Source organism: Solea senegalensis, linkage group LG9 (assembly GCF_019176455.1).
Source record: "Solea senegalensis isolate Sse05_10M linkage group LG9, IFAPA_SoseM_1, whole genome shotgun sequence".
NCBI lineage: Eukaryota > Metazoa > Chordata > Actinopteri > Pleuronectiformes > Soleidae > Solea > Solea senegalensis.
This window is the reverse complement of record NC_058029.1, coordinates 21805886-21832635: the sequence shown is the minus strand read 5'-3', so window position 1 is coordinate 21832635 and position 26750 is coordinate 21805886. Positions and strand designations below refer to the sequence as shown.

The 26750-nt window shown below is 39.2% G+C and overlaps 3 protein-coding genes across 3 annotated transcripts; 1 reads left to right on the top strand and 2 right to left on the bottom strand.

Moving 5' to 3' along the window:
• Nucleotides 1-132: 132 nt before the first annotated feature.
• On the bottom strand, nt 133-13597 carry LOC122774705. The gene is made up of 23 exons (XM_044034182.1): nt 13515-13597; nt 13156-13354; nt 12902-13082; nt 11918-12040; nt 11421-11614; nt 9786-9936; nt 9558-9673; nt 8920-9001; nt 8672-8806; nt 8312-8386; nt 7407-8211; nt 5625-5838; nt 5104-5287; nt 4872-5012; nt 4288-4493; nt 3720-3867; nt 3186-3304; nt 2354-2432; nt 2126-2260; nt 1843-1917; nt 1002-1210; nt 708-919; nt 133-575 (listed from the first exon to the last, which is right to left on the bottom strand). The coding sequence occupies exons 1-23, from the start codon at nt 13526-13528 to the stop codon at nt 206-208; spliced, it is 4167 nt and encodes a 1388-aa protein (XP_043890117.1). The 5' UTR covers nt 13529-13597; the 3' UTR covers nt 133-205.
• Nucleotides 13598-14047: 450 nt separating this feature from the next.
• Nucleotides 14048-23078, top strand: LOC122774114 (tumor necrosis factor receptor superfamily member 5). The gene is made up of 8 exons (XM_044033137.1): nt 14048-14481; nt 14645-14770; nt 16373-16519; nt 16630-16723; nt 16975-17048; nt 18138-18248; nt 20457-20606; nt 21603-23078. Exons 1-8 carry the CDS (start codon nt 14409-14411, stop codon nt 21764-21766), a joined length of 939 nt encoding a protein of 312 aa, XP_043889072.1. The 5' UTR covers nt 14048-14408; the 3' UTR covers nt 21767-23078.
• rbp5 (retinol binding protein 1a, cellular) lies at nt 23015-26219 on the bottom strand. Its single transcript, XM_044033138.1, has 4 exons — nt 25805-26219; nt 24755-24939; nt 24035-24136; nt 23015-23329 (listed from the first exon to the last, which is right to left on the bottom strand). The coding sequence occupies exons 1-4, from the start codon at nt 25878-25880 to the stop codon at nt 23276-23278; spliced, it is 417 nt and encodes a 138-aa protein (XP_043889073.1). The 5' UTR covers nt 25881-26219; the 3' UTR covers nt 23015-23275.
• Nucleotides 26220-26750: the final 531 nt, after the last annotated feature.

The following is a 26750-nucleotide window of genomic DNA, read 5'->3' as shown; positions in this document are numbered from 1 at the left end:
TAAAGTGTTGTGATGATGGCAGATGTTGAAAATGTTGTTATTGAACAGCTAATAACATGGTAGTAGTACAGGCACGTCGTCTGCACTGTATGCAGTTTGGCTTTAAAGTGAAGGAGTGCACTACAGACAAGATACTGCATTTGAATTTATTCCACTTTGTCACATTTTATTTTCATCATTCTCTCATCAGGTTGTAACTAATTGCTCAGTTCTCCTGCATGGTTTTTTGGACCCAGTCCACATAGTTTGCAACTTTGGTATAAACCCCATATTTTCCCTTCTTTCCACACTCGACCCCCCAGCTGACAATGCCTGCAGCCCAGAACTGACTGTTTTCCTCGATGGCGTAGGCACTTCCACTGTCACCTTGGCAAGAGTCCTTCTTACCTTCAGGAACTCCAGCACAAAACATGTTATCTGTCAGATGTGGTATTAGATTATTGCCTTGCTGCTTCATCTTAGCAAATGTTTGACTGCACACCTGCTGATCCACCACAGGGATGTGCACATATTTCAGCATATTTGTTAAAATCCGTTTGTTGCCTTCATCTGTAATACCAAAGCCTGACACCATTCTAAAAAAGACACACAATGAACACATATGGTGAAAAAGACTCTCCACAAAACCAAGAGCAGATCAAGTAAAAAAATAAATAATAATTGACATGGTATTATAACCTAAAAAAGAGAGTATAGTTTTTTCTTACCCCATTGTGCCAGTGTGATATGCAGCATCCTGTGGTGGCAAACATAGGGGCATTATGGATGCCCTGAATGTGACCACTTCTTGTAGTTTGATCAGAGCAATATCATTGTTATAGTTGAGGCCGTCGGAGTTGTTGTATCCTGGGTGAATGTGGATTGAGGCAACAGACAATGGGGTCGGCAAGGTTTGAATATCAGTGCGTCCCATGTGAATCTGGAAATCAACAACACAGGTGGAGATGAATGTCAATCCAAAACATGTTGTGTATGGACATGTACAGTACTGGTGCACTTACCTGTACAGAGCTAGTTGGTGGTGGATCTCCATATCGTGTTAAGACGTGAGCTGCAGTCATGATCCAGCGGTCTGCGATCACCATACCTCCTCCTCGTCCATTTACATTCACTAACACTTGCCAGGGGATGGTGTCCGCTGGAGCAGAACTGCCTCCAATGATCCTCTGATAGCTGGTGGATGAGAGGCTTCGAGTTGGCCGACCACAAACTGGATGGAATTCAGAGATGTTCACATATGAAAGGAAGCAGTGTTGTACTTAAGTCTAAAATTCACGTATCTGTACTTTACTTTGTTATTTATATTTCTTGCAACTTTTACTTTTACTCCACTACATTTCCTCTAAATATCTTTTACTCGTTATTACCAAATAACCTCAGAGTTCGTAATGATCTGTATTTATATAGAGCTTTTCTGGTCTTGATTAGCTGCACTACACTACACCTTTCACCTATTCACACACTTCAACATGGGGTTAAGTGTCTTGCTCAAGGACAGATATAAGAGTCAGAAATTGAACCCACAACCTTGTAGTTGAAAGATAACTCGCCCTACCACTGAGCCACCATGGCTCAATCCTAACTCCTCACAAACTTAAGTACAGTTTATATCAGAAAATTACAATAAATGTCATATAATTTAAGACGTTTACTTAATATTATATATATATAAAAAAAAGTGACTTCAACTTCTACCAAAGTCATTTTCTGGTGAGATACTTTTACAAGTACAAGTATTTATTTTAGGGACTTTATACAAGACTGAAAGGAAGTTTGACACACACTCAAACAATCTCCTCTTGTATCAATATTAGGTTATTATTCTGAATTGAAAAGTGATACCTGGTAGGCAAGTTGGTAGGACATGAATATTATTGTCGGACCTCCACTTCCTGTCTGCATCACAGGTGTAGTTGACTGATGAGCAGTGAGAACAGAACCAAATATATTAAAAAAAACACAAGAAGGTACTAAACGAGGACCATCACATCATTTGTATTAGATCACAACTAAACATTTACGTAATAGTAATCTTCATTCAAAATACTTTATGAAACATTCTATATGTGTGTATGTGTAAACATGTTTCCAAGCCTCCAGTCATGGACTCATGTAAATATCTCACCATTTTCATGTCCCAGAGGAGCATAAAACGGTTCATTGCAGCTGTACTGAACGACAGAATGGTACTGATTGTCAGAGCCGGACAGGAAATCCACCTTCCCATTCAGCAAGGATTCTGGTTTTCCACAATCAATGACTGCAGAAAAATAAAACAAGGCCAAGTTGTTGTTGTTTTTTGTTGTGTTGAGACATGTATTTTGTTTTTGTTCTGAGATTAAAGATGACATACTGTGACACTCTGGCAGAGGGAGGTGCCAGTGTCCGTTGCTTTGGCACATGGTCGAGAAACTCTCAATCTCTTCACCGTCCTGAAAGTGGAACAATGACGGGAAATCCGTAATGAGTATTTTCATTTACAATGTCAAATATCAACATTCATTGGTGATACTAAGGCTTAAAAGTGAAGTGTGTGACTTTTAAATGTAAACAAGGCAATCAGAGGTGGAAGACTTCACCCCATTCACGCAATAAGCCTCTGTCGGCCTCTGTTGGTCATATAGGTAAGTGCAAGTGCGGAAACACAAACATATAAATGTTTGATACATTGCTACATGAGTTCAAACTATACTGATGAAGTCTATCAGCTCCACAACTCAGTGTTTAGATCTCGTGTTGCCTGGCAACATTACTTACTAACTAACTGCTTCTCCGACATCAACCAGTGATTAAGTGATAATTACTTACAAATAACAGAAATTATAATTGTTGCCCCTGACAGTGTCATTCCCCTAATAAAACAGCACATCTGTCTTTGTCTGTCCAGCCCTATGTTTGGAACCAAGGTGTCTGGACTATTGTAATAGTCTAAATAAAAAAGTTTTTAATGTACCCTTTCTGAATTGTATGTATTTTACTTGTGCCTTGTGGAGCTCTTAGTGATTCCATATCTGTGAAAGGTGCTATATAAATAAAGTGTATTTACTTAAATCTCCATGGAACATGAAGAGCATTTCAACAAATAAGTTTTAAAAAAGTGTTTTAGAAACCATTTATGAACTATACTTTTAAATATGATTGCTCAGTGTAATGAGAATAAGAAAAACAGAAAAGTCTGATCTAACCATCATCAGCTTGTATCCTTGGTCACAGCGCACGTAGATGTAGTCTCTGTAGAAATATGCAGCCAAGATGGGTGTGACCCTCCCTTTTGCTATACTGCCAGGTAATGGACACCGCACTCCTGAAGTGCCACAGAGAAGCATACAACACAAGGGATTCATTAACTATCACTAATCAGACAGGACAGTGGCCAACATGTTCCGCCAGTGGCACTTGTTACCTGGAAAAACCTCCAATGGGTCATTTACTCAGCAGCCATTTTGACATGACTCAGCAGGAACAGCACAGGTGTTACTGATCACACTAACGATGGCTGTGTCCTGTTCCTGTAAGTCCTGTAAGTGTGGCAGTGAACCTGCAAGCACCATGGAACTGAGGGAGCTAAATGGAACTCAGCCATCACTCATTTGACGATTTACACCTACTGTGCGTTTCCTACTGTGATCTGTCCAAATGGCTACAGAGCAAAGGGCTCAGTGTAGTGTATAAGTGTTCATTGGCTTGTTACTTGTTACTGTGGTTGTTGTGTGTCTCACTGTGTGTGCTGTACTCCAGGCTCCAGCCTCTGCTCAGGCCGTCGTCATCAGTGTGGTAGTCCAGCGTCACGGTGTTGGAGTTTGTGACTATCACGCCTGGACTCGTTGTACCACAAAGCTTCATAGGGTCTCTGTCTGGAACGGTCACCTTTTAAGAAGAGAGATTAGTGCTTTATGTACTGTTTAACATGTAGATCATGTATATGGCAGTGCTTCCCAAAGTGTGGGCCATGGCCCTCTGGTGGGCCTTGGAGGTAAAGCAGGTTGGCCTCAGGTTGGTGCATAGAAAAAAATCTTGTTCTCAAGGAAAAATTAAAAAAAGTATTTTTCTCTTTTTTTTGCATTAGTGTTGTCTGGTCTGTACACCATGTATTTGTAATCACTTTTCGGGCTTTTCAGCCAAATCTTTCCTCAACATTGAGCTCACTGATTATTATTACTTAGTGGTACTTTACTTCAGTGTTGTACTGTATTGTTTTTAGTATGTGCAAATCTGGGTGAGGGACTTGTTTCATATTAAACCACTGAACTTGGGAAGCTCTAGTGTATCATATCTGATTCTTATTACTTGCAGCCAGTGATAGAGACAGACTGGCCCTTGCTCGGTGTCCACACTCTCGATTTGGAAGTTGTCCGAAAAGTTGAGAGAGACAATGAATCCAGGTTGTAAAGAAATGATGTACTGACAGGAAATAGCATGTGGTGGGGAGACTGGATATCCAGGACTAAATAAGGTTCCTTCTGCTTCATTAAAAACACCACCAACACAGGATACTGTAAAAGAAGAGAAGGGAATGAAATCACAATGATGTTTATACATCATCATCTAAAGGTATTATTATTCATCCTCTCAACTCTGTCATTCAATCTGCTGACAGTATGGTGACACTTTAGGAGACACAAATCTGTAGTAAGAGTCTAATAGTCTGCTTAATAGTCAGAAATACAATACTGTGTCTCACTGACTACCATTACTGTAAGATGCCACTCACCATGACCACCCCAGCCTGATCCTTAAGTGTTATTCTCTCAGTATCATTTTCAAATGCTCAAATGTTTGTTAAGTGGGGATTCCAGGCAGGGTTAGGGGTTAGGGTTAGCATGAGTACACAAACTGCATATGGAGGAAATGTATGTTTGTGTAATACACACATGTACAGGTGCGCTGGTCTGAGTGAAGTTTGTAGCCATGGTGACAGGTGCAGAGGAATGAGCCCAGGGTATTTAGGCAGATCTGATCACAGAGTGGACCTGAGCTATCTCCTGGTGTGGCAGCAGAACACTCGTCTATGTCTGGGGATGAGATCATTATTCATAAGTAAGGAACCATTCAGTGGTGAGAAAAAGGAAGTGACTGTAAGGTTGACAGAAGGAGAAATGTTACCTATTGCCTGGTAGTAAGCAGAGAAGCCCACATTGTTCTGGCGTTCTGGGTTGCTGTTATCCGTCTTGAAGATGAGGGTGAGTCTGTTGCCGGGAGACAGGATGGGCTGGTCGCCGGGATGGTGGCCGTCAGCAGAATTCTCATTGCCACAAAACCTTCCCAGGACCCTTTCACCATAGAGAACCTAAGGGAGTGCAGCAGATTTAAAATCCTCATCAGGATGAAGAGCATTTATTGTGAAAACATACAGTGGTGTCTGATCCTAGTCTTGAAGAAACCACTTTTGGGCTTTGATGTATTTTCACACTATTAAACCTTATATCATCAGATCTATATCTTATGTTTTTAAGGCAAAGTGCCATTTAAATCAAGGCACAGGTCTATAGTATAAACATGTGAAGACATCGAAAATGTCAATATGTGTGTAAATAATAAGATAAAGTGACCAATTTCAGTGTCTATCAAACACTACCACATTCTTGTTTATTGAAACGTTGCTTGAGACAAAATGTGGCGCTGACTGTGAGGAAGTCGTAGTAGCAGCTCGCAGAAGCTTCGATGTCCATGTGTGTGAAGGTCAGTTGGATCTGGTAGCCGTCAGGTACACTGAGGTCCCACCTCTGCTCCAGGTTGGGAGGGTAAGGCTGGGGATACTCAGGAGACTGGACCTCACCGTACATCAGAGGCTTAGAGCGGGGCAGCAGCCAGCACTCACACACTGACCCTAACAGAAACCTAAACAGGAGTTTGATCTGTTTATCAGTTTGTGGTCATCTGAGCTGCTGGTTCAAAGGTGAAGCAAACAGGGTAGAACAAACGCAGTCAACATAACACAACATAACACACACCACATTAATGCGTCAATGCATTTTGAGACATTTACTCAAACTAAAAACCAGTAATATTGATAATAATAATGAGGTACACAAATGACACAACACAATAAAATAAGATATTAATCATACGAAACAAGATGATATACACCAGACATCTTGGAGTCAACAAATTAATTCATAACAAATTGTTTTTTTAAAACATAAAAATGTCTGCAAATGTTAAAAATGAACTCACGGGATGATACAGAAAGTCCACTCCATCTCTAAATGTCTCTCTGAGTAATCTGATCAGCTGTTAAAGGAGCAAATGTCTCACATTCAGGTGAAACATTCATGTAAAACCAGTTTGTTGTTTCATGTGTGTAGCAACACACTGCGTTGATGCCAGTAATGTGTCTTGTTTGTCTTGGCAAAATCAACTTGACTTTGAATTGTAGACAGAAAAACAAGATATCATTTGGGTAAAATTCTTTTCTGATCAGAAGTAAAGTACAGTTCAAATAAAAATGAAATAAAATACAAAGAACAGTCCTGATTTATTTAAGCTTTTCTCACATTTTCATGCCCCTTTCTCAAATTGTGCTCATTCATTCACTACCCTGATTCCACCACCAGAGGGAGTCACTCGTGTATCCTCAAAGACACATCTTGTGTCTGTCAATGATTTATCCCATCAGTTGACTATTTCAGTGAATGGAGACCCTGAGAGAAAGATTTTAAATGAATCTTGATAAGAATAATAATTTAAAAAAAAACACATACTCTGCAGGTGTTTTGTTGTTTTTTCAAAATGCCCTTTAATGCAAAAGTGAAGTATGAAATCAGTGTTATTGTCATTTTGTGAATACAAAATCTTTATTTTCATAATCATTGATGAACATAGTTTGTTTAAAGGCGATATATGAAAGAAGTGTATCATATTAAGACATAAAATGACCATGATGTGTCATTGGAGATTGAGGAAAAAAAGTTAAAATACCAATTTCACTGATAACAACGGTGCAGCCAGCATAATAACAAAATATATTTTCATTTAAACAAGCAAACTGTGTTTGTGTTTTGGTCTGTTGACACAGTTGACTAAGATGTTTAGCAAGTACCGAATAATCCAGGACTTAAAAAGCCTTGGTGCCCCTCTCAAAAACATCTTGGCCCAGTGGAGAAGAAAAACAAGGGTCTGCAATGGAAATGCATTAAAACACAGATGACTGAAAGGATGCTGACGACAGACAATAGTTCCAATGACACAGTTTATATGTTTTGGTAGTGTAAGTATATCTTGGTCGAAGTGCGTTTGCCCCTGCAGTGTTTTCACTCAGGATATAGTATGAAATCAGTGTTATTGTCATTTTGTGAATACAGAATCTTTATTTTCATAATCATTGATGGTTGCAAAGTCTAAATCAATCCTGACATGGACTCAGGATTTGTAGCAAAGCATTTTCTCTGTATCTTTCCCCATTCTACGAGTTTTCCACCGCATCGATGGTCTCCTTAATCCAGTCTACATAATTTTCAACTTTGGTATAATAACCCTTGTAATTCCTCAGTTTACACGGAGCACCCCATGACACAATGCCAGTCATGTAATAGGGCCCCTCTCCTGCTGACACCATAGGTGAAACAAATGCACCTCCACTGTCTTGCAGACAGCTGTCCTTCCCCGGTGCTCCAGCACAGAACATGTTTGCAGTGAAATTCATGTGACTGCCAGCCTTATCGTTGTAAGGTGTATTCTGACACTCGTTCAGGTCAGAATAGACCGAGATATGAGCATATCTCAGCATGGGAGATGTGACAAACTTGTTATTCTGCACATCTGTTTTCCCCCAGCCTGAAATGGTACCTAGGTCGCCTTCCTCTAACCTTGAGTTTACCCCTGGCAGACATATGGGGATGAGGTTTGGCCCAAACTTCACCCTGGAAGCCAATCTGATAAGTGCAATATCATGGTTAAAATTGGTGCGAGAAACAGTACCTCTGATGTACCCGGGATGAATTATAATCTTCTCACTGTCCATGACAACTACATCAGACAAGCTATTTGATGTCAGCCTTCCATCTACCACGCCACCATACAGCCGCAAAGAGGCTTCTCCTATATTTTCCACGACATGAGCTGCAGTGACAGCCCATCGATCGTTAATTAGTGATGCTCCTCCTCTATTTGGCTCTTTTATCAAAAGTGCCCATGGTATTTCTCCCAGCTTCGCAGTGACACCTCCCATGATCCTGCCTGCACTTGGTTGGACTGTTTCAGGCTTCCCGCACACTGAAATACACAAACAAAGTCACTCGTTTGAAACACCAAAGGAAGCACATCCAACTTACGATGAGTGATGTTGAAAAAAAAAATGCATTTGAAGTCATACCTGGAATGCATGTGGGCATCTTTGATGCTCCAGCAGCTGATATCCACTCACCACTCGCACCGCAAGTGTATGAGTCTGAAAGATTGAAGAAAGCGTAATAGAGGATTTAAATATGTAAAGAAAAGACAAAAAAGGGACACAAAACAGTAATTAGACATTGTTAGAAAATGAGCAGGAATACGTTTACCCTTAGTAATTCCCTTCCTCTCTTTCACTCAATACTTATATACATCAATCATACATCATACTAATCATCCCTTATTATATACTGTATACAACCTGATACCATATAAACATGAAATAACACATTTCCTCATCCATATAAGTACGTCTACATTTAAAAAAGTAAAGCGTCATCACCATCTCCTTCCAGTGTGTAGTACTTTGAGCTGCAGTTAAACTCGATCCTGTCTTGATACTGAGTGTGCAAGTTGTCTGAGTCCACCAGCTGAAGGATGCCATCATTAGGGATGACAGGATGACCGCAGTCCACAGCTACACGGGAGAACATGTGGAAGTATGAAAGACACAGAAAAGGGAAATGAGACAAACTCCAAGACTTAATGAGAAATTGTTAGTAAAATCAAATTGGTTAGAGTTGGACTCACGTTCACACGGGTAATTAGGGGTCCACGTGCCTGTACTCTGACATGTTGCCTCATACTGTGTTGGCAGGGTCAAGATGTTTTTCTATTTTTCAGAAGAACAACATAGTTTGTTTAAAGGCGATATATGAAAGAAGTGTATCATATTAAGACATAAAATGACCATGATGTGTCATTGGAGAGTGAGGAAAAAAAGTTAAAATACCAATTTCACTGATAACAACGGTGCAGCCAGCATAATAACAAAATACATTTTCATTTAAACAAGCAAACTGTGTTTGTGTTTTGGTCTGTTGACACAGTTGACTAAGATGCTTAGCAAGTACCGAATAATCCAGGACTTAAAAAGCCTTGGTGCCCCACTCAAAAACATCTTGGCCCAGTGGAGAAGAAAAACAAGGGTCTACAGTGGAAATGCATTAAAACACAGATGACTGAAAGGATGCTGACGACAGACAATAGTTTATATGTTTTGGTAGTGTAAGTATATCTTGGTCGAAGTGCGTTTGCCCCTGCAGTGTTTTCACTCAGGATTACAGTGATCGTTTTAAACCCACAAGGTCACTGTTGCACACATTTGACATATATCTTTAAACATTTAAATATACAACTAATAAGGTTTAGTTTAACTGAACACTCACAGTGTTGACAAAATAACCAGGATCACACGTCACTGTTACTGTTTGACCAGGCTGATGTTGTGGTCTCAGAGGAGCTGCAGTCGAGTGTGAGGTCACCACTGCTCGACAGACCTTGGCTGAAATGAACATGTAAAAGAGAAATCATTTGCAAGGAGTTTCTTTACAGACTTTACAATAAATACTCCTTTCCTACTGTATGGCAGAGATAAGGACATGGCACCACATTACGTCTGGTCTTGAAGTCTAAAGAGAAGCCTTTGTTGGTGCCGAAGCCGTCAGTGGTGAATCTGATGATCACGTGGTGTGAGTGAGTAAGGAGTGGTGATGGAGGAGGTTTGTGACCACAGAATGGTCCCAGAGTCTCAGAGCCAGTCTCAATCTGGAAACAAAACATAAATATTCACCTTTGTTTAAAAAATGACATGGCTGTAGATCTGACAGAGACAATGAATCCTCAAAAACTGAGCTAGTGTTAGATGGAGATGAAATGAAGAAAGATATGAGCTGACATTAGAGAGACGTATTGTATATATAGCAACACCTGGACAGGTGCTTTAGCAGATGAAGCTTTTTGGAGAGAAAGAGAAGAGCAGTCTTGGGAAATAATTCCAAATATACTGGGAAATCCTGTCTATAAGAGATGTGCACAGTTTTCTTTTCTTTGACAAAACAATGGCCCCAGCATTAAAGCCAAAGCTGCTCAGAAAAGGGTTTAAAACAGCAAAGATAATGTTCCGACATTGCGGCAGAAAGAATTGTGATGTGCAAAAATCTGAGAAAAACAGTAACCAGTGGAGTGCCACAAGGTTCAGTATGAGGACCTACGTTATTTATTGATTGAAACTGTAGAAAACAAGTTAATCAAATTGAAAATATGGTTTGACTTCAATAAGTTATCACTAAATGAAAGTAAAACAAAATGTATGATCCAAACTTTGTTGGAAACTGCACATAGAACACATTAAATCTAAATTATCCAAATATATTGCTATTTATATAATAGCAATATTTTTTATTTAAAAATTTTTTTATTTATATAAAACAAATGAACAGTTTGAATAAAAACTGCCTTAGCATATTGTATTGTTTCCTTCATGAAAGTAAACACTTACAAAACATTTTTAAAATGCCTAGAATTACACTTCAGAAAAGAGCAATTCTATATATTAATATAAATAATGAATAAAGCTGGATATCTGGAATCCGCCTAATCAGTTTTTCATAGACTCTTTTATGTTAAGATTTCTAGACATTGTATATTCTAAAACATTAGAGATCATTTTTTTGTGTGGTGAATAAAACTCTTCCTGTTTGCATTCATACATTCTTTAGATTAAGAGAAGGATATATTAAATGTAGATGTGTGTCAGTTTTGGGGGTAAAGTTGTGCAACAAACTCAATGATGAAATGAAATTGTGTAAAACTCTTTTTGGAGTTCAAAAAAAGTTTGAAATGTAAAATACTTAGCGCTTACACTGCAAACTGAAAGTCTAGTACTATAATTGTAAGTGCAATGTCTTATGTATTTTCTTGGAATTTCAAAAATAAGCCATGTGTTTCAGCCTATTCCTCTTTTGTTTATTGGCATAATTGTGTTAAATGTATGTTTACTTTTTATATGAAAGTAACCTAAATAAAGATATTAATTCATTCAAAAATCTTACATACAAACAGTGGTTTATATTTTATAACACAGGATTACCATGGAAACAGCCAGAATAGGATGAAGGGCTGTACAAAATAAATCCACAGACATTTTGATGTGAACTTCCTCTCTGTTTGCTGCTCTGTTAGGTTTGAAGCTTTTGCAGCAACATGTCTTCATGTGGTGTTTACAGTATGTCGTCTGACTCAACACGTACCCTCAGCGCGTCTATGCATTGACCGTCAGGGCTTTGCTCCACATCAAACGCCTCAGAGAAGTGCAGCACCAGCTGCAGGTGAGCCTCCACAGACAGCCTGTACTGACAGTTAGCATTCTGTGCATACGAGCCAGGCCACGACGGACTGGATATCAGGCCTTTTTTCATTCCTGACAGATCCTCGCTACAGCTCACTGTGAGGAGGGATGGAGGTGAACTGTTATCACCATCATCATCATCATCATCATCATCATCATCAAAAGCACAGACACAGTCACCCGCTTTCTTCATTCCTCTCCTCTTCATACATCTCACCCTCCACCCCTGTCACTCCCTGCTGCTCCTTCCTCTATTTATTCCATTCTCACTTCATGTTTCATTTTTGTTCCATCCTTCTTCACGTCTCTCTTCCTGTTTTTCCTTGTTTGCCCAATAACCCTTAACAACAACAGTGATAAAAACAATAATAATTCTTACAATAACGATAATATCTGTACCAGTGCAAGTGTGGTTGTCTGTGCTCAGGTAGTAACCATGGTGACAGGAGCATTGGTACCCTCCGATGAAGTTGTGACAGAACTGGCTGCATTTGTTTTCTGGGTCCTCACATTCGTCAAAGTCTAAACAGAACAGAGCAAATAATCAGAGGTCAGTGGCAGAAAATCACAATACAACATTCATTTGTCCCATAACAAACATCCAGTAATTACTTTATTAACTGTATATAGACGCCAATCCATTATTCTTTATTTTGTTTATTTATTACTTTATTATTATTTTAGCAACAAACAGGTTTGTTTCAATGTATCACTCAGTTATCTCTTTATTTATGTAAACTGACACTTAAGGATCATATTATTTAATGAAGACATTCACTTTAATCATGTGTAATGAAACAGATATAATTTGAATTACATGATTTTCAAGAATTACATTTTTTCAATACAAGCTTTGTTAGCTTTTGAGGAGTTGAGGAGATGAGTTCTTTCAGCAGAATTGAAAGTAAAAGTCTCATGCTTTTTAAGTGTGTGTGCTACAGATCCTTCATTTGTGAAACAATGTCACAATTACATGCAATTAGAGCTGCAACTAACGATAATTGATTAATCTGTCGATTATTTTCTCGATTAATAAATTGATCGCTTGGTCCATAAAATATCAGAAAACCTTAAAAAATGTTGATCGGTGTTCATCAAACATGGAAATGAGGATGTTCTCAAGTGTCTTGTTTTGTCCACAAACCAAAATGTTTGACTTTGAATTTTTTTCTTTCTTATCCAGAGCAAAGACATGAAGAAAATACTCACATTTAACTTTGGAAATCTTGTTTTAATCATGAAAACTGATTAATCTATTATCAAAATAGTTGTCGATTCATTTAGTAATCGATGAATAATCAATTCATCGATTGATTGATTCAGCTCTACATACAATAGCAATCTGAGTGTGCTTTTGTTATATTCTGTGTGTGTGTGTCTCACCTTGCTCACTGTAAAAGCCTCTGAAGCCAGTGAACCTCCTGGTGTTAGAGAAGTCTGAGTGGAAAGAAAGAGAGAGGCAGCCGCCCGGGGTGGAGGCCAACAATGGATTCACTGTGGACTGAAGCTCCTCAAAGTCCATTTTGCCACACAGAGCAGCAATTACTTTTCCATTTGAAAAGACCTAGGAAAAGGAGATGAAATCTGTTCAATTGCAGAGGGTATGATAAGATTATGTTAAGCCATTTTAACTTTACCTTCACTGCATCGTTTTCACAGTTCTGGCTGTCCTCCACGTCCAGGTGGATGAGCTGGAGGGTGAGGGTGTGGCCTTTGCCGGCACACCTGGTCCATCTCACACTGGCGTGGGGCAAATATCCACTGGGATATCCCGGAGACTCCACCCATCCCAGCAGCATTGAGTAAGTCGAGCAGGGGAGCAGAACGAGCAGAAGACTGCAGAGATGTGTGCAAGTTAAGACGTTATGGGGAGTAAAGGCGAGAGTACAGGGAAAATGTGAACAGCATCGGTTTGAATGCAAACGTCCAATTAACAGTAAAATCAATGCATCATCTAATGCATGTTCTATCTGTAATCTGTAATTTCTACACCCACCTTAATCCTAACATAGTGATCCGATCAAATCTCTTCTTGAATGAAGAACCTCAATCCCTCGCCTTCCCCTTTTTGTATTAATTTACTTTCTGTGTCTCATACGTGCTCACTGCTCCCTTCCTGTTCCCCCAATATTTTGCAGTCATAAGCATAAATATATCTATTTGTGGTTAGGCTTTTGTATATTCTCAGTAACGAGGGAGGGACCTGACATGATAGCCAAAAAACAACTGAAAACTGAAAACCGTTCCAGATGGAAAAGAGTTACAGAATCTCTCCTGGATTTTAGCTCAACAACATGCCCGTCCACGGTGGGACGAAGGGTCAGCTGAAACAATGGAGAGATGGAGTGAAAGGAAAGGGTGTGATGAAGAGAGGAAATGTCTCATTGTGCTGCTTTGCTTTGTGCAGTCAGTGTTCCAAAAAGTCGCACACACGCAGGTTGTCTCACATTGAGAAGGCTAAGACAGGAAGGAAATGAGGAGAGACTCACACAGAAAGAGAGAGAGAGTGTGTGTGTGTGTGTGTGTGTGTGTGTGTGACAGAGAGAGAGAGAGAGAGATGAAGGGGGAAAACAGCAGATGAGGGTCACTGGGGTTTTCCATTGTGTAGGATCAGAAAATACATCAGAAGCAGTTAAGACAGAGACATAGAGAAGGGGAAACACATGCATTCAGAGACAGATCACACAGCAGAAAGAGAAAGAGAGAGAGCGAGAGAGGGGGCAGAAGATCACGAGAGTTGAGTGGATGAACATCAGTGAAACTGAGGCAGAGGAAGATTTCACGATAAGTGACGCTTTTGGAGCCAAGATAGCAGAGCGGGTTTAGGTAAGCAGTGCGTAAACGTAGAGATATTTAACACCCAGGACGTGGACCAACGAATGGGCTTCATATGGCCAAGATGAATTGCTCAAACGAGGATATGTACCCCAAAGATGGAACATGCTGCAAACGCTGTCCTGCAGGTCAGTCTACATCACCAAGAGATCTTTATTCACTCTTTAGATGATGAAATATGTTACAGGTTTTGTGTGTCTGGTCTGTAAAGATATTCAGCTTTCCTGCATATACGTCTGTATTAGCTTCACCTGACATCTAATTCTGATACATCTCAATTGTTTTTATCAGGAATGTATGTGCACAGTGACTGTGATGGCCTGAGGCCGACCCAGTGTGAGCAATGTGGACGCGAGTCTTACACCGCCACGAAAAATCACTTGAAACAGTGCCAAAACTGCAGTGTGTGCAGTTCCGGTAAGTCACACACATGCACACACTGTATTGTGTGTTTATATGAAGCTTTTTCTGTCACGAAACAAAAAGGCTGTACCTTCTCCTACCCCTCATCTTTTTGTTATTTTATAGTAAAAAAAACAACAAAAACAAAATGGTGGACGATGTGAACTAATTATTCCAGTAAAATGACGTGAAAGCAGTTACTTCCTGTGTGCAGCTCAGGAACGTTGCCCGGTGACACTCCATCTAAACACTGCTATACTGAAAAACACAGAGAGAGTCATGTGGCGCTGATAGGCCTCTTTGACAAATGTTTGAATCCAAACAGACATTTAATATTCAAACGTTACACATTACAGTTTTCAGTTCTGTTGACTCAGTTCTAAAGCAGTGGCAGGACCTATATCTCTGAGCTAAAGTCCCAGTTTTACCAGTGTAACGTGACATTGAGTGAATTTTACCGAGTGTTATTATTGTACTTTTCACCGACCAAAGTCATTCAAGCATTTTGTCATCATTTTGTGGAAGGTAGGGAATGGGCCACACATGTGGGTCCCTGATTTAATTTCTGTCTTCACTTTCTTTGACATCACAAGATGGAAGGACATCATATCTCATTTCTCACCAAACAATGCAAATATCCTGATAAAAATTCTGTCCCTGTGTAACGGTTTTTGGGGTCCCTGTCTTTTGAACCTCAGCCAACTAGGCAACACCCAGTTAAGAACTAGAATGCATGAGTTTATACTGCACTTACTGCTTGGACTGGACATTTAAATTTATATACAGTAACTGATGGAATTGCAAGGGCAATGTACAAATTACGATAGGTGACGAATCTAAATGCTTCATATTCAACATATTATGGGCTTTTGCATATCTGTGCTCAGGGACACGTTACCTGATGAAAACAGTGTTGTAATGTAACAAAGTACAAATACTTTGTACAAAATTCACATATCTGTACTTTACTTTGTTATTTATATTTCTAGCAACGTTTACTTTTAATTTACTTTTATTTCCTCAAACTATCTTTGTTACTTGTTACTACCAAATAAAATATGAAGAAGAAGAAGAGTTGCTATTATGGTCTGTATTTATATAGAGCGCTAGTCTTGATGAGCTGCTTTACACTATAGTTTTGACATTGACCCATTCACACGCTGCAACATGGGCTTAAGTGTCTTGCTCATGGACACATATAGACTACTTAAATACCTTTACTTCTAAAACGAGAGTACATTTTATTTTAGAAAATCACCTTTACTTAAGTAAAATTATAAAATGTGACTTCAACTTCAACTTCATACTTTTACTCAAGTATCTCTTTTAGGTACTTTATATAAACCATATATGTACTATCCTTAAATCCCCAGTTCAGATGGGACAAATAATGAGAGCCTGCCAGCTAGTACAACACAAGCTGCATTTTAACATCCAGCATCCACCTGCAGGCTCCTTAACCTGGGGGTTTAAGATGTCTGCTCATCACTCCCTGATACATCAGTGTAAACACATTGTCTGCAGGGAGGGACTAAGTCGAGGCCTGGCCACCAAAACTAAACTAAAACGTGTAATGTGATTCAGAATCTCCTGATGATTGGTCTGTGATTCTTTCAGAAAACAATATGAGGAAAGCAGAACACTGCACAGCTACAAGCAACACGGTGTGCGAGTGTGAGGCTGGTTTCTACTGTAGTAATGACCAGTGTGAGCACTGCCAGCCAGTGACTCAGTGTCCTGTGGGTGAAGGAGTGAAGTTTCAAGGTAGGCTTTCTGTTACAACCTGCAAAATACCACGAAATCCAGCCTTCATTCACGTGTCAATTCAGAGTTAATTCAGAAGAAATCACACCACATCTCATTTCTTCCTGCAGCCACTCGCACCAATGACACAGTTTGTGCTCCATGTGAAAAGGGGAGCTACAGCAACGTAACAGATTTCCTGTCACCCTGTAAATCACACACCAGGTATGACAATGTCTCCACTCTTACTGTTACTCTTACACTAAGGGAGGATGTCAGTGTACGTCATGTGGTTAACTGTGGCTGAGTCAGACGTCAGACGCCTCGACTCACACAGAAGTAGTCTGCTGAACAAAGTCAGTCGACTAAATCCAACATCGTGCACACTGACAGTCTGTCTGAGGCATTTGGGTCAAACATTTTAAAACAGCTGGAGTTTAACACACACACTACTTTTGTTTTGTTTCTCTTTTCAGATGTGAGGATATAGGGAGAAAGATTAAAATTCCAGGAACCCATACAGCCGACACCGTCTGTGACAATTTACATCGTAGGTCCACTCTTTACACTTCATACTGTTGAGTTTTCACATAGGTCTGCTTTTCACTTCAAACCTTTTAGCTGTAAATAGAAATCAACGTGTGCAATGTAGCAGATGAATGCTTGCAGATGAAAGTGACTCAGTGAGTTCCTGGTGGCACTTGACCACGTTATTAGAAGAGAAAGTGGTCAATGGTCCCTGGTCTTTCCCACTGTGCAAATGAAATTACCCACAGTTCATAGTGCGTGACAAATAAAACATAGAAGGGGTGATGTTGACAGTACAAGAAAAAGAGAGATGTTAGAATATGCCATTTATAACTTCAAACTCTTTAAAGTTTTGTTGGCGTTTAATCCAGTCAAATAAGTAGTGAAACAAATTCAGTTCACATTATACTGACTTAATGACTAACACTGAAAAAGACCTGTGACACTTTTTATCTGGAAACAAAACTTAAAGCTATTTCAATCCCAGGAAAAGAAAAGGATGACATTTAAACGGAGTTTCAGTAAAGAGCAAAAAAGTGATGCAGCTACAACTTCTCATGGTGCAGCTCCAGCTCCTGTATAGACAGTAAAACTAAAATATATATAGTCAATAAGTTTATTCACGTACAGCGCAGTCACAAGGTGATGTTATCAATCTGCTAATAAGTTACTAATAGGGAGGTGATATTATTGCAATGACATCTTATTTATGATACAATTTGTGGGAATAACAAGATAATATTACAGTTATATACCATGTCATTTGCACTTAATAGCTCAGTAATGGGAATTACATTCACATTAAAGTGTTTGTGAATGAAAATGGATAATAACCATATTATGAATTTAAATACATCCTCCCCTGTCAAAGATTAATAACAGGATTTGTACACACATGTCAAATATATGATATACACTGTTTTGTAAGGTATTTTACATTTAAAATTTAAAGAATACTCATTCACACTGTTTTTGTACAGCTCCTTCAGAAGGTGACACTATTATAAATGTTATATATCATACATTTAGTAATCACTCACTTTCCTCTCTGTGTTCCCAAAAATGCAGTGTGTGTGTGTGTTTCTGAAGAATGTGTGCGTCTCTCCCTCAGATTGTTCATGGATGTTACCCGCAGGCTTGTGGTCAGGTCTAGTGTTGACCGCACTCGTCTTGTTGGCTGTCGTCGTCTGCTGGAGGGCAAAACGAAAATGGTGCAGAACAGGTGTGTGTGTGTGTGTGTGCAATGTGTCGCACGGGCTCTTGTGTTTTTAATCACCATATTTCACACACATTTTTGAAGAAAGAACGAAGAACATAAAAGGTCTTCCGACGTGGAGGAAGCATAGTGGCGGAATCTGTAAGAATCTTCATCTCTCATCTCCCTCCTACTGTTTCCTTTACAGTTCTTTTATAGAAGAAAAACTATGATTAAAGTTTGCCTGATTTTCCTGCCTTAATAAAAAATATAATTTCTTTTATTTTAGGAGAAAATCTGAATATTTATCATCATTATGAGCTGTGTAACTATTAACCAAAGCAGGTCAAATAATTTTGACCTGCTTTGATTAATTTAAATAGGAGCTGTGTAACGTGATGTAAGACACTGATCACGACAAACTGAATGGAGAAACCGCATCCTGTGCATATTCAGCCTGACACAGTTATTTGGTATAAAGTGACTCACACTTCACAGGCAGATCACTCATACTGAGAAACCAGGTATGCGTATACGGCGAGCACAGTCACATAAACGAATACGGTTCGGCTGACGTGCTGCAATTTACTGTATTTCCAGTGAACGATGTGCCAACTCTGGAATTTACACAGGAAATGTAATTATTTAAGAAACGGTTCAAGAAGAAGTGAGTTTACCTTTCAGTCTGTGTTGAGATTAAACATAGTATTCGATTTGTTTAGTCACTTTAGCTCATTGATAATGTTCATTATATTTTTCTGTATTTCAGTCAGATAATGATTCCACTCATATCACAGCTGCTGTGGGAATAATACACAACCCCTTATATGGACATCCTGGGGGTGTGTGTTTATAGGTCACATATTCAGGCTTTAAAATGTTTTTGTTTTTTTTTATTTGTTGAGTCAAAGTTAGGATTCATTTTATATCACATTTTTAGCAGGGATATAAAGTCACAATAATTGTGCAGAAGTCACAAAATAGAAGGTTTTTACTTTATGTTTGTTCATAAAAACAAGCCAAGTGAACTTTGAACTGTGATGTATTTACAAATTTCACAAATTCATGAAAATTAATCTTTCATCCGATCATCAGATGTCTAAGTTGTGCTGAATAAGTAAATAAGACACTCTATATTGCACATTCTTATAGCCTCTGTATATACTGTGATGTTTAAACAAATAGTAATGCGCTGTGTTCTAAGGGTTAATGCAGGTGTTTAACTGTATGTAGTATTGAGTGATATTACACTGAGCTATGCAGCTAATAATAATGGTAATAATATTTGTGTGAAGCCTATATGCAAATACAGTGAGAACTGACTTTCAATGAAACATATTTGCATATTTAGAGATTCTTTTTCTTTTAGAGTCGCATGTAAGTGTCACAGACAGAGATTTAGTGTGTGGGAGTGTGTGTGTTCTTGTGTTTGTTTGCTACTTGAATCTGTCTGTGTGGGCTCCAGACACAGTCTTGTCTCTTGCTGCTTCCTGGACATGATGTCAATTGTGACATGTGACAAACCACAACAAGGCGGCAAGATGAGTTCAATACTAGTTCAAGACTCATGTGGTGTGGATTTAGTTGTGTATGTGTTAGTAAAGTCTTAAAAACTTAAAAACTCACCAGCAGAGACATTAAATGAGGTTCGGAGGTTTGCTTTGCTCCAGTCCAGAAAGTCTCTCGTCTTAGTTTCATTCTGATAGTGACAGAACTGAAACATAAAAAAAGGAAGTATATTTAGACATTGTCTGTTGTTTGACTGAATGACTGGCTCTGTGTCTTGTGCTGCGGAGGTGGATTGACATGTTTATCGTAAAGGTTCCATGAGTTTCTCTGCCCTAGAAACTTGACCCCATTGGAATCTGTCGTGACTTATGTTGAGTCAAATCTGAAAAGTGCAGACTGCAAACAGCCTTTGATGTACGCAGATGAGTCACTGATAGGCAAGAGACAAATTCAAAGACTTGAGTCAGTCTGAGCAGCAGGAACATGTGGATTTTACTGCTTTCTTTTTCTACTTTTAGTCTGAAATTGGAGCGTGTGATGTCAGAGTATCACAACTGTGTGTTGGTGCTGTGGAGCTGTGCGACACCTACAGGCCAACTATAAGTGCACTGATGGCATAAATTGATCATTTGCGTCACACTTGATGCATAATGACTATTTTTCATGATGCCGATATAGAAGCTCAGGTGGAGATTTTGACCGTTTTCTGTGTTTTCTGTGTGACAGCCAGACCCAGTGTTCCTGCTCCTCTGGTAAAGGTGGTTCCCACAGCAATAGTCACTTCGATGGAGCTGCCTTTTCCTTCCATTGAGCTCAACAACCACTGCCAAGAGAGTTTCATCGTGAAGGACTGCAAGTTACCACTTTTCCACCCAGGTGAGAAACACAAATACACCAAATTTACACATTCACCTTTTCTATTAGATATTGTTGTTTCAATCAATGCCACAGGTGCAACTAAATTGTCATGGGAATAATACACAACTCCTTATATGGACATCCTGGGGTGTGTGTTTTTAGGTCACATCTTCAGGCTTTACTTGTGTGTTCTTGTTGAGTCAAAGTTAGGATTCATTTTATATCATTTTTTTTGTTGTGTTTTGTTTTTAAAACAACATGGAAACTTTTACAGAAGTCACAAAATAGACTGTTGTAATATTATTTTTGTTCATAAAAATAGTCAAGCGACCTTTGACCTGTGACGTACTTTCGAATTTCTAAAAATTCAATCCCATTTTAAAAATATTTCTGCTCAGGTGTGTTTTATATAGTTGGTGAAAATCTAGATGGCACTAAAAGAAAGGATATAAGACTCTATATTGCACATTCTAATAGCCTCTGTGTATATGTTTTGACAGCCTAAAAAGAACAATTCTCATTATTATTGTTATTATTATAATTATGAAAACAGCTCATACCGTACTACATTCCTCATCTGACAGGCAGGCTGCTTAATACTGAAGACATCAAAACTATGAAAGGACACATGTGAAAATTATGTAGTCAACAAAAATTGTTAAAGAAATGTTTTATATTTTCCAAATCACCTTTTAACTTTGAAGAGTTTACATCCTTGATATTCTCTCTCACTCTGTGTGTGTGTGTGTATATATATTATATACACACACACACACACGTGTCACACTGCACTCAGTCTTTCCTTGAATTTAATTTGCATGCCATCACGATAAGTGTCTGTCTCCTTCCAGCATGAGTCTGTATCACTGTACCCCCACGTCCATAAAGGCTTGTGCCTCTGTTATGATTGTAATACATCAGGCCTCGTGACGTGCAAATGATGTTCCACAGAGCGGCGGAAACATTACTGTGAAACATGGTAACACTGACTATTGATTTCATTAACCTCCTCAGATGGTGACACAGTCAGCTGTGACATGGACATTAATCTTCCTACAACACCACTGAAGCTCTCAGTCTCATTTCCTGATCACAATGGTGAAAGTGGCGGAAATCGAAGCAGCAACTTCTTCAGAACACATTCTGAGCCACAGGAGGACGAGTGGTGTGGGACATAAAAATAAAAACAAAAAACTAATGTTGACAGAAGAGCACACTGAGGAAGTGGAATGGCAGCTTTTTTTTTTTTGGAACACACCGTTCTCACTTTTCTGAGTGATCCGGCTTTGTCGCCTCCTGCAGGATTATTATGAGAACTTCATCTGGGATGATGTGATTTATGAAGAAGCAGTGGGTTAAAAATCCTAGCATCAACAAACTAAAAGAAAAGTTACCATATAATCAGACCTGAGATGTTGATGTGTAGTTGTATAATAGGAGCTTCACAAGTAAAATATTTTTTTTTTTATGATATCTATGTTTAACTGAATTTTCTCTTGTGTGTTATTTGTGATTTTTTTTCATTGTTCAAAGGTGATTATATTATAGAATTTAACAGTTAGGATTTTTTTTTAAAATAATTCCAGCATTATCCGTTAATCTTTATTGTTATGGTCGACTCGCCACGGTTTAGTTTGGTTTTCCACTACAAAATAGTACCTCCTCAATGTGGGCGGAGTCATCACCGCACAGCTGCATGAAACTGCGCTGACCTCGACGTTTTACACGCAACACACTCCAGTGAGTGACTAGTGACTTGTAAAGCAGTTGTTTTCAGTGTAACTGAATCATTAGAATCAGTTCATTAAAACTATTTGTTCAGAACTTCCTTCATGACCGGAGCACAGACTCCGTCTGACACAGTCACTGGACTAAAATACGCTAAATACACCAGACTCCTCTGTTAAATATTGTGATTTTACACATTTCCCGGGTAATTTGTAGGAGATTAACCCACGTTTTAGGACTGTCAAGTTTTTTTAACTGATCTACAGTTTGGGCATTGTTTGGCTTGGTTCTTGCGTCCGACGTCTCTTCCTGTGACGGCGCTCTGACCGGTCAGTGGCCGGCAGCCTGGCGACGTCACACATACTCAGCTTGCTTGGAACCTCGCCAGAGCAGGTACTAAAAAAAGTACCTGGTACCAGGTACTATGCTAGTGGAAACACAACTTAACCATGCCATTGTTGTTTTGTTTATTTTCTAATTTAACTTATATTGTTCCAGATCCAGGCCGGGTAATGTACATTACAAATGTTGGGATGCCAAATAACTCAGTCTCATGTTCTTTTTAAGTAGACACTGTAATGGAAATGCTTGTATTTATAAAAAAAACAAAAATGTTTAGATGTAGCCACAATAAAACACATACACACACCCGCACAGCTACAAGTGTAATATAACGTGATATAGCAAAGATGAACCAGTTGACGGAAGGCAGATTTGTTTATAACTTTGTAAATAAGATAAAACATCAGTGTTGGGAATGTTTACACGAGTCCAGCGTCCTTCAGGCTCTCGTCTGCGCTCGGTGTCATCACACAGAAACAATAAACATGTACATAACATTATTTTTCACAGTTATACAGTCGCATGGGAATTATTAAAAAATATTGTTGGTTATAGATAAACTTTAGAAACATGTTTAAGTCCACAACTACTACAACTACTACCAACATGTTTGGACCTTATTCAGTCTTCTGGAAAACCTGCTTGGCAATCACTCCTTGAACTCTCATCTCCTACGGAGAGAAAAACACCAAGGAGCAGAGACACATTAACACACAGTGGGTGGGAGGAGGGGTTATAAATGAACAGTGGTAATCGACGACGACAGTTTGGCACATCAAAGTAAAGGTACATGAGTGATGTGCCTAACACATCAAATCACATCAACAAACACACCATCCCTCCCCCTTCTCTCCTCCTCCCCATCATTTGACCTTGTAATCTGTTTTCCCAGCCTTTACCGTCCACTTATCTTGTCTCACCACTCACTCGTCCTCTGACTCCTTTCTTTAAAACCCCCGAAATCCACCGTTTCAAAGTCAAGCGCTCGCCAGCATTTGCTTTTCAGATCCTCTCATAAATTGGACGCAGTATCAACAGTCCATTGTTTTGTCAAACAGACGCATGAGAAATCCTGTGACAGCTAATCTATAATCCTAAACCCAGGCCTCTCCACTGACTTATTGTAGCATTTTATTAAAAGGTGCATTCAGGGGTCTTGTGCCTCCTTTGTCTTTGCCCTGGTTTTCCAAGTCTCTTTTTCATTCAGGCATGCACAGGCAAATCCTTTCTCTTCCAACAAAGACAGTATAGTGCAACAGTAAGGAGATGAAGTAACTTCTAAACCTTGTCTTGTTCTCATGCACGTTCTCCCTCATTTAGCAGATCAAATTCAGCATCTTTTTCCTACTGTTTCCTACATCTTGGTACATCCTTACCAGATGCAGTTTGTCTTCCTCCAGCCAGTGAGTCCAGCCTCGGCCTTCTTTCTCCCCTCGCTGCACACAAACCAGTTTGTCTCCATCCCAGCTCACTGTGGTCTGCGTGAGAAACAAGGAGGCAGAGAAAAGGAAAGGACACGATAATACGTTAGGGATGCAAATGTTTGGAAAACACCAGGGAAAAAGTAGAAGGGATGTCAAGCATGTCATTAGTATGTAAAGAAGCACACACATTCAATCACAAGTGCCTTTGTGTGGTACAAAAGGATTGCCGGGAGTTCAGTACGAGCATCAGCTCTTTCTCCATTTAGCTGCTTCCTTTTTGCTATTTTTTCCCCCTAAATTTAGACAAACTGCAGGTTCTGATTCAAGCACTTTCTAAATCAATGTGAAGTCATTTTTATCTTCTATTTAATTTCTTGCTGTCAGTTTCACACACACTTCGCTCACTATAGAAGGCAAAAGGTTTGGTTTTAACAGCAGATGGTGGTTACAACACAACATCCCAGCAGGGGGGTACATTTGCTCACACACCCTGAATAAAACAAAACAAAAACAAAATGTAAATTGTGTAACAGGGAAGTGACACCTTGTATTTGCTGTGAACATCCACGCTGTAAACTTTCCCCCAAACATTCTTTATGAATAATAAGAATAAAAATAAGCTCCATATAGTGCTTTTAAAAAAAGAACATATCATATTTTTGGTCCACTAACCTGACAGGTGCGTCCATCAACAGGCCCAAGGTCTTCAGTAAACTCTTGACCAATAGTGAATTCCATGTTGAAGCACTTAAAAGGGGTGATTGTGTGGATCTTCATGGCACCTGTGGCCACGTCATGGACGATCTCTTTGCTCGGCTTCAAGAGACAAACTATCTTTCTCAGAGCAAAGTTAATGTCTAAAAAAAGAGAGAGAGAGAGAGAGACCGTGAAGGTGAAACAGGCCACGGGCTGTGCTTTTTTCATTATTTCATCACAGGGAGGTTTTGTTTTGGGTTTTTTTCTTTCACCCAGTTTGTGTGTGACATGTGTTTTCATTTGCTTGTGAGGAATTACTCTATTATTTTAAAAAAACATACAGAAATATCCACATGAAGTGGACCGGAGGGCCGCGAGTTTGAGACCTCTGTGTTAGTGTGGATCAGCTCTGTTTACATAGAAATATACAAGAAATGGAGAAATAATAAAGAACAATAGGTTTACGATAGGACACATAATGAAATAGAGTTAGCTGAGTTAGGGTTAAGACTGAGGAGAGTGTATGAGGACAAGGAATTCACTTTATCTGTGGGAGTCCTGACTACTGCAGAGATGTGTGTGTGTGTGTGTTTGGGGGTCATGCAAAGGACACGGAGGTTTTATTACTCTAGTGTGATGCTGCAAATGAAAACGTCTTCACACCTTGAATCAGTGATTTAACAACACAATAAGACATGGAATCTAATATGAAGTACAACAACGTGTGTGTGTGTGTGTGTGTGTGTGTGTGTGTGTGTGTGTGTGTGTGTGTATATGTGTATCTTTGTGGACCAAAGGGATATTTTGGCGGGTCCTTACATCTTTAAAGTGCTTTTGGGGGGGGTAAGACCTGGTTTTAGGGTTAGACTAAGTCTTGGGTTTAGGGTAGAATTAGGCTTTTAATTGTGATGGTTAAGGTTAGAGTGAGGGGAACGTGTGTGTGTGTGTGTGAGCTAACGCGGTGTGTCGTGTTACAGTGTGTGTTCCGACCCTGCAGCTAATTTAAAGAAAAAAGATGGTTCTTACCCAAACACGCGAGGTATGTGTCCATATTAGTTTGCTCCAACATCTGATACTTGCCGGAGTAATTTGGTTTAGACATGTTTTCTTTTTGCTTTTTGTTCTTCCTCTTCTTCTTCTTGTTGTTGTTGTTTTTCCTCGAGTCGACTCCCACAGATCACTTTCGTTTAGGCAACTTGAACAAAAAATCACATGTGCACGAGATGACACTGAACTGTCGGTCTGTAATGAATTCCTCTGTGGATGTGTGAAATCCCCTCAGTCAGTAGTGACTCACGGAGTCTCACTCACTGAGAGCACACGGTTTTGAGCAGAACCTCATGTAGAGGGAGGTTCTCTCATCTTTATTTACGCTGCTCTCTAACAACAGGGATCTGGAGCAGGGGCGGTGCCTGTGCTGTGGTAGGCGGAGCTGTGGCTCTGCATGATGGACAAGTGTTAAGAGGATACAATGTTCTTTCTGTCCTTTCACTTAAATATCAGCAAATATAACCTTCTAATTCAACTTAATTTATAAAGCACTTTAAAAAACAACAGCTGGAGCAAAGTGTTGCACATCAGAGATCAATAAAATATAGAAACATACTACCTAATATGTGAATTGTACATTTTAAACACGTGAATTCAACATTGGATTCCAGTGATATTTACATAACTGCTATGCTAAACTGAACTGTTTGTTCAGTGAAATTTATTTTCAATTAACATTACATTAGGGTTTATTTGACTGAAAATTAAAGTTTATTTCACAGCAAAAGCTTGATTCTAACTGAATTTATACGTTCACTCCACACTACAAAGTAGTAAAATACGTATCGGCAGGAAGAAATAGCAGCAGTTTCAAATTACTACAGTCACATAGGTCTTGGGGGACAGTTGAACATCATCAAGACCAAGTAAGTTTCTGAGTGAATTCAAAAGTGTTGGTCGGTCCATTGGGATATTAAACATT